This window comes from Gavialis gangeticus, unplaced genomic scaffold (assembly GCF_001723915.1).
Source record: "Gavialis gangeticus isolate Ggan-Ray unplaced genomic scaffold, GavGan_comp1, whole genome shotgun sequence".
Classification (NCBI taxonomy): Eukaryota; Metazoa; Chordata; order Crocodylia; family Gavialidae; genus Gavialis; species Gavialis gangeticus.
Window position 1 is genome coordinate 21,646,765 of NW_017728996.1, and position 8,975 is coordinate 21,655,739.

General features: G+C 44.3%; 1 protein-coding gene across 2 annotated transcripts in view; it reads right to left on the reverse strand.

Moving 5' to 3' along the window:
- ADAMTSL3 (ADAMTS like 3) overlaps positions 1 to 8,188 on the reverse strand; it is a 433,784-nt gene extending 425,596 nt beyond the window's left edge. For both annotated transcript variants that reach the window (XM_019504116.1, XM_019504117.1), the window contains exon 1: positions 8,100 to 8,188. In XM_019504116.1, the coding sequence (XP_019359661.1) occupies positions 8,100 to 8,174 (75 nt within the window). In that variant the 5' untranslated portion in view covers positions 8,175 to 8,188. The remainder of the gene's footprint in view (positions 1 to 8,099) is intronic.
- Positions 8,189 to 8,975: the final 787 nt, after the last annotated feature.

Sequence of the window (8,975 nt, forward strand, 5' to 3'; positions counted from 1 at the left end):
GGGGCGGGGGGGGGGGGCATGGCCAGGCCCTGGCAGGATGCTCTGATTAGCCCCACAGGAAACTGATAATAGTGTTTATCACCCCATTAAGACATTACCAGACCACATTATTAACATGTGGTCTGCTAGCTAATCCACAGATACCTCTCTGCAAAGCAGAGAGGAGGGGGAAATTCCTGCTTAGCAGGTAGTGGGGAGGGGGAGGGGTGAAAGCAACCGTAGTCTCTGCCAGAGCTGCAGTCAGGGAGCAGAGGGGAGAGGCCAGCCCTGCCGTGGAGCAGAGAGCCCTGCCCAGCCCAGAGAGCAAGCTGGAATCCCGGGGGTGTCTTAATCTTAAGTCAGCAAGGGGTCTGGGACAGACATTGCATAAACCAGTTTAACCCAAATCAGTTAAGTCTGATGCTATACTCAACCAGGTCTATCTCGAACCGGTTTCAGCCATTTTCAAACTGGTTTATGTGCACTGAACAGGTTTAAACCAGTTTCTGATTACAGGTTTAAACCAGTTTCTGATCACTTAAACTGGTTTATGTGTAATGTCTGTCCTTAGAAAGCAAGGACTAACTTTAGCCTTGCTGACTTGACTCCAAACTCCAGTTTCACCAGCTTACTACTTTGCCTTTCCAAGGCCTGCTCTCAAAACCAGAAAGTATTCACTCAGTGGTTCTCTGAAGTTGCTATGGCTATACCCTATATGTCTACCCTGGAATGTGGACGCTAAGAACGCTAGCAAACTGCACTTCAAAACCAACTCTTTCACTATACATAAACGCCCTCTGTGTTAGGGGGATTTTGCATAATAGCAATTATACTATCATTGTTTGATTAAGAGTGTAATGGATTGTAAATGGCCACAAGACAATTATCATCAGTATTATCAACAGTGCCAAATTTTGGCAACACATGAATTTAACAAATTTGATCCACTATAAAGTGCAAAATTTGCATAACATGACTACAACAACGAAACTATTTAATTGTCAGAAATTATAGTCTTATGACACAAATACATGCTTCTGGAGTTAAATTAAAGATTTACTTTTGCTCAAACTGAAATTAACGGGAGTTTTGCCAGGTCTTGTCATTGTATTATGAGTTATATAACACTTGGGGCATTTGGTGTTTTCTTAAAATACCATTCTTAAAGGCAAATGAATATAAGAATCTTGGTTTTCTTTTCCTTTTTTAAGTGCCTTACCCTCCTGGCTGCAGGGACCAACTTAAAAAGATGAATCCTGAAGGTTCAGAAATCAAAAGGACTTGGAAAACATCATCATTTAAAAATGTATAAGTTTTAAGTGAGTCTTGTGATTGTGAACAGCTGAGCTTAGCAGCACTGCTTTAATAAAAGCAGATTCAAGCCCTTTGATTTTCTGTGCTATAAGGGCAGGAATGGAATTTGGTGGACTTTGCAATACTGCCACCACAATACAGTTTATGTACATGCCCTGATATGGTAATGAACATATCTAGCTGCACCCAGTGCAGGCTGAATCAGTAATCAGCTGTGACTAAGTCCCTATGTATCTTCTAAAACTGAAGACTAGACTACTACAGTTCTTATGTTTGTTAATTTTACAGGAGGAAAGGTTGTATTATTTATTTGCAAAAGATTATTCTGTTATAGTGGCTTCTCTGCAAGTTTTTGTCATCTTAGAAATTTAGATAACTTACTGGTTGTCTAAAGGCCTACGTGTAACTAGTTTTATCATTTCAGTCCCATGTTTAGGATGACCTCCTCCTAAAACTACCAGCACAAGTAGCACGAATTGCCACTCTTGTTGGAAGTCACAGTAAAGAATTTGAAGTCTGAATAGACTTAAATCACCTTTCTTCCATTAGCATGTTTTCTTCAGCAAAGTCAGAGCATATTTGTGGGACAGGACTGGCTGGATTATGCCATTACAGAAAATCCACCACCAATCTGGCACCATTTGCAATTGCTACAATAGAAATATTTATTCAAAAAGATGAAAAAATAAAATGTTAAAGCAAACCACTTCATTGATGTAACCTGGACCCTTGATCATCTTCCAGCGTTGATTTAAGTCTATTTTTGATCAGAGTGAATTTGAAAAATGAGCATTCACCCTCATAGTTTGTGACTTCAGTCACAAGACTCAAATTCATCACAATTATTCTGGCAACCCACTTTTTTGGATTGTAAATTGGGGGCAGCAGCAGTTCAGATCCTATGAGCATTCATTGAGCAACCACCATTAGTCATACAGTCAAAGTAAGTACAGGAACTTACGTAAGCTTTCTGGCAATGCAGTCACTGAATAACAAGTTTGTCAGTGATAGCAATGGATACTTCAAGATGGAGACTCTGCAGAATATACTCTAAGTGCTATTTGTCTGGGTGTTTTTTGCTCCTCAGATATAAAGGATTAAATCCTGAACCCATTCATGTTAATGGCAAAACTCTAGTTGACTTCAATGAGACCAGAATTTCATCCATAATGTCTTAAACCTATGCACAAAAGAAAAAGGTAATGGCTTCAACATTGGGTCAGGGCTTGCAAATCTCATCATGCTATTTGTGATAAAGATTATTGAGGGGTTAAGGATCCTGATTGTGGTATGCTATGTGGATTATAATCTGCTTTCTGAACATTAGTATGCAATACATTCAGTTACTGTAAAACAATATTCTGAAAGTTTTCCAGCAAGATGGTCTCCAAGTTCACTATATCATATAATGGACATCAGATTTTTGGACTTGCAGAAACCTAGCTTTAAAGATATTTACTATGTTGGTAGCTTTTGGCAGAATCATTTTGAGCAAGATAATGTTTTCAGCATGTATCTCTTTAAAAAACAGAATATCATAGATGATTAGAAAAAGAACTGAATACATATACGGATTGCAGAAACATAAATCATGACAGCAACCAGTGCTAGATTTGATGAATATGTGACCCATGAAACTCACTTTTCCAAAGAAATACTGACTTAACGCTCTTTAAAAATCCAGACATGGTATATTTGTTGTTATTCTATCCTCTGACATTAGCAATTTCATTTCTTAGAGGATATAAAGGAGAGATTCAGAGAGGGCTTATATAGCACAGCTCTCAGACAGCAGGAATTTAAGAAACTTTTATCTGTGACTTAAAAACACAACAGCAGCATGAATCTGTAAATGAAATCCACACGTGAAACTACTGGTGAATAGATCTCTTACGTGTTTAAATTAGTTAGTGATAACTTATAACCACAGATAATCCATTAATAAATACATTATATATGCATACAGATACACACACACTAGCAAAATGCCCATCAAAAATGAGTGGGGGAGGGGGAGTGGGGACACAGCGCCACCACCCCACGCTGATGCCGCCTCCTAGGAGTGTGGGGGGAAAAAACTTGCTTCACTGTCCCCTCTGTCCCCCTCTGCCAACAACCCGTGCCACTGCCACCACTGGCCTCCCCCCCACGCCATCCCCCCGCAACTCCAGGTCCTGCTCCTCGAAGGCAGCAAAGTGCCACCATGATGGCGGGGACAGAGGGGCAGGGGGCAAGGCCATCCCTGGCCCTGCACCCCTGCTCTGTGCCCTCCATCCCCACCATCGTGGTGACACTCTGCCACCTCCAAGGAGCAGGGCTGGGGGAGGGGGATGGCAGGCAGCAGCACTGGCCTTGGCCCCCCGCTCTGTCCCCACCATCATGGCAGCGCTCCGCATTCTGATTGGTTGTTTCACTAACCAATCAGAGTGCTCCAAGAGCATTACAGACAGAGAAACAGGTGGACGAAGCCCTTTATTATACAGACACACACACACTTTTTTATTATTTATTTAGTGAAAAGTGTAGTGATAGCACTATTGCCCTAATTAAATGTTATCCTATGATGTTAATTAGGAGATGGATACCACGATGAAAGGACACAGCTGTTTTTCGGTTATCACCATGCACAACCAAAGAAATAACTTAAAAACAACCAAATGGCACTGAAATACTTCCCTCTATTCTGCTTTTCATTTTTTAGTCTTCTTAGCATTCATCATATTGATACGCCCATCCATTGTAATTTGAGAAAAATGAGGCAGCATCTTATATCACACTGTTTTCACACCCAGAGACAAAAAAGTGAGCCTACAAATGCATTTAATTAATGTTGATAAATGCAAGTGATACAGTGGTGTACTGAATTAACTCAACAGTCTAACCATTGTGAATCTCTGGGGAAAAAAATGGTTTATTTAATGATCATGGAAGAAAATTATTTTGATATGATTCTCCTCTGATTTACACCAGTTTTATCCCAGTGTAGTTCCATTAACTTCAGTCAAGTCTCTCTTTACTTACAGTAGTGCAAGTGAGAAGTGGGCCCCAGGTCTATAAAATAGAAAAGAAAAACCTCCAGTCTCCCCTATAAATAACCAGTTGATTTTTTCTAGGCTTCCAAGGAGCCAGATTTGTGCTTCAACTGCTGATCACAAAATTGATATCTTCAATGGAAAGCACATTGATGCCTTCACTGCTACGCTGTTTACCGGATTATCGTATGAAAGTGAAGCAATTACTTGTAACATCTTCTGCCATTATAATTACTAATTTGCCCTTGACAAACTAATCGTGCCAGAATTTGAGGCAGAAATTGAATACCTATGGGTTATAAGTCCTGAATCAATTCAGAATCTAGCTAAACATTATGCAGTGCTCATTAATATGGTATCCAAGAATCAAAAAAGGCTCTTAGAACCAAAGTTAACTTGTATTTCTTATCAATATCAGCTACCTCCTTTTGACAACTTCTCATGCTGCAGTTCTCTGTGTACTGCATTCAGACCACATTTCCACCACATTCTATACCATGGTCATTATTTTCTTCTGTACCTGCTTCAAACAGGATGAAATTAATCAATTGCACACAAGTGACACGACACAGACTTATGACCTTGCCCAGCTTCCAATTGTTTCTAATTGATTAGCTCCAGACATAAGCATGTTAATAGCCAAAAATAACACAACTGGAAGCTATGATACAACATTAGGGTAGTTGACTGTGTGTGGCCCAGAGAGCACAGCCCTGAGCACCCAATTAAAGAATTAATGGTTATTGGAAACCAGAAATGTTATGTTAAATAATATAAAATATCTTTAATGTGCCTAAAATGTGATAAAACACTAGAACTTGGGAGCATGTAATGCTGCCTACAAGACTAGGGTATGTGCTCATGCCTGTAATCATGGCAAGCAGATTAGAATATTCAAAAGGACAGTCAAAACCAAAAGTCTGACCTGGCTTAAAATATTCATGAAACTACTCACAATAACCTATTATTTCAATATGTTTCTTTTTTTTGTAAAGAGACAAGTGAAGCTCTGCCAAAACCCTTTGTGGGAAGGAGGAAACTATGCCAATACCAGTTTCATTTCAACAGTTAAAAGAAAAAAATCCAGGTTCTCTTCAAGATGAAAAGGTCCATATACAAATGGGGTGTAGCCCTCTGCTGCTTCCATCTTGTGTATAGGCATTAAAGTTAAATTTACACCAACCTTTCGTGAGTGCTTCCTAGGGTCAGGACTGACCTTAGGCTCCTGAGGCTCCCAAAGGGAACTTGGGCACCTCTCACCTTCCACCAGCACATTGGACAAACTGTACTAACTTAGTTTAGGACACGAAAGCATGCAGAGCTGGCCTTAGGGGTGGGCAACATGGGCAACTGCCCAGGGCACTGTGCTCAGGGGGGCACCAGACACAAACACACATATATACACGAGCAGCCCATGCTCACAACAGCGCTCTCCCCTTTTCCCACCCCACCCTGGCTAATCCCCACCCCAGGCAGGAGGAGCAGTGCCCAGGCCAGCCAGTCCCCCTACTCCAGCCACTGGCACTGAGCTGGGCAGTGTGAGTGACAGCAGCAGTGCCTGCCTGCCTGGCACACAATGCCACTCTGCCCCCCCACGGGGCTGCGCCCCACACCCCTGCCTGCCTGCCTCTGTCTGCACCAGCACCGTTGACTGTGGGAGGGAGAGGGGTGGCTCTGGGAGGGGGGTGGATACCAAAATACAAGTTTGCCCAGGGCACCATTTTCCCTAAGGTTGGCTCTGGACACATGTAAAACTTAGCCCAGTTTAAATGGGGTTTAAACTTGAAATGGACAAGCACATTAAACTGGCTTAAAGCTTCCCAGATCGGTTCAAAAGTATACCTAGAAAAATCAAGTACCTTTTGAACCAGGGGAACTCATTGTTAGAACAAGGTCCATTTTACATGTGGACACCAAGCTTCGTGTGACATGGGTCCGGCTGGTCCTCCAAGTATACCACACAGCACAGCTCCTTACTAATACCACTCCCAATGGTGCAACTGGCTGGTCTGGAACACAGCCAGAACTCTACTGCTCCTTTTTTCCCTTTCATTAGCACTTTTTTTTTTTAAACCAGTGAGCTCCCTTGCACTTTGTTCAGTAAAAGCTATGTTTCTAACTATCTGCTATATCCTTACTCCCTAAGTGACTGCAGCCCCTCATCATGTTCCCCAGCCCGAGGGAACCCAAAAACATGGGTCCAACCATTTTCCCCTGCCCCAAGGACCCCAGTCAGACAAGTATACTGCAGAGTTTGGTCAAGTGTAGGCTGCTGAACTGTAGTGAAAATATGTTTTGAAACAAGGGAAAGCAGAAAAGTAAAAATGCCCCCAGACACAGGTCACCCACCCCCAAAGTGTGGGTGCAAACACTCTCCCCTCCATTTACCCACTGCCAGGCGTGCTGGGCTGGGTGCTCACTCTCACCACACGGTAGGAGCCACAGCACTTCAGCCCCTAGAAGGTCACGGTTCTACCTGGAATGCTAGGGCACTGCGCGTGTGGACACCTCTAATGCAGTTCCCAGTCAGTGACATTTGGGAACTGTTAAATTATTGTGTGTGTCCATACCCCTAGAAGGCAACTGCCCTGCTTCTTTGTCCCTAGGGTCAATTTTGGATGGGGAAACATATTTACCATTCACTTAACTCAAGAATTAAAGGAAAGCAGGCTCAACAAAGCAGTATAGCTTTTTCCTACACACACCAGACAGAACTTATTCTTGTCTATCAGCTATGCCAGTGCGCTTAATATCTTAATTTTTTTTATCTGCACTTTAAGAAAAAGCCAATATTTATCAGCCAAACAATGAACCCCTTAAGTAACTTGCACCAGCAGTATCAGGTGATGGGTGTGTTGTGATCACTGTTTATTGTGCTAAAAATGGTATAAACCCATTGCTCCCTTCTGCTCCTCACATGGGCATTGAGGGGTCCCATGTTCCCTTTGTCTCTCATGTTATACTTAGCTTATGAACTCATGAGGTGGTACCTAGACATTGGCTACCACAATGGGACTAAAAGCTTGACTGGGGCCCCTTGGTACTACCACAATACAAATAATAAATAATAATAATAATAGCAACAATTTTTATCTATGACATTCAAAATCCTTTCATTTATTTGTTTTTAAAGTTCCTCCATCACAATAAGAGGTTCAGAGAAACGTAAAATATTGTTTTGATTTCTTGATTTGTGTGTACTTAAAATATCAATGTATACTTGAAATTCACTGCACTATGGCGAATGACATACTATGATGACATCTATGTTGCAGGGAAGCACTCCATAATTTTGAAAGACTCATTTCGTGGAACTGATTAGACTGATGTGTCAGGCAATAAATCTATTGGCAGTTGTGACTTACCTGCACAAAAAATCTGATCCAAAGCTGACTGTGGAAGTCTGTGGAAAAACACTCAGACTGCTATGGGCTTTGACTGCTACCCAGACATTTATGTATGGGCCTCTTCACCACAACACCCGAGCTCAGGCTCCTGGGAGCAATGGGAAGCTGCATTACTTTGAAGGAGGCCAGTCATTACCCACCTAGCCAAGATCATCCTTCTGCTCCTATGATGACAGACAGGTTGAATATTACAGCACAGATCCCTTGAATCTAAGTTCAATAACAGGAAAATCTCTTCCTCACTGTCATTGGCTGCGGGACACAGTTGCTTGAACCATTTTCCGTATAAAAGCAATAAACGGAAGGGGCTAAATTGCTTCTCCACGTGCTGCCTCCAGTTAAAACTGCAAAAACAATCGGCACCTACCTGCAGATGAGTACAGATGGCAAATGCAAGCCAAGTGATCTCCCAGGCGAGGCCCGGGGCTCTGGAGCTGGTCATCCTTACGCCCTGTAGCACTGCGGAGAGAGATTGCTTCAGTTACAAACAGTCGAGCTGCTTTGCCAGAACTCAAGGACTACAGCAAACTGGGCAAAGGCCTGGAGCCGGGCTTTGGAAGCCACACAACCCAAACAGCCGAGGCTTGCGCTGGCTGGTGGAGCAGGCTCGCAGCACACGCCGTGGGCAGCCTGCGGGCTGGAGTCATTCCCCTTAGGGAAGGGGGGAAGAGGGGTCGGGGAAGTTTGCAACAGGGGGTGAGCCTGAACCCCAGTCAATCTGCCATCCATCAGCAGCCCCCCCAGCCCAAGCAGAGAGTGAAGTCCAGGGTCTCGGATGTGCCATTACAGCCTCCTCGCCCACTCGGGGCGCAGAGCCCAGCTCTGGAAAGCGCTGGCTCCAGGCAGCTGGGAGACAACGTGGTCAGGAGGGGGGAGCAGCCAGTCAGTGCGGGATCACCCCAGTGAAACTCGGGTGATCGCTTTTGTCGAAAGCTCCCAGGGAAATCCACCCCCGGGATCGCTCCTGCCGGACCGCGACTACAACCCCCGCAGCTGCGGGGCCGCCGGAGGTGCCACCCCGCGCCCTCGGCTGTGCTGCGGGGCCCCAGCCCGCGTGAGCTGGTCTTGCCGAAAAGACCCCAGCCTCGTCGAGGTCCGGCGCTCGGCCAAGCAGCACCTGTCCGCTCTCCCGCCGGCTCCTCTCAAGCGCGAGGATCACCCGGGCCCGCCCCCGCCTGCGAGTGCCGCCGCCGGCCCATGCCGCAGGGCTCGGCTCGGACAGCCCCGTCCGGGCTGCACGGAG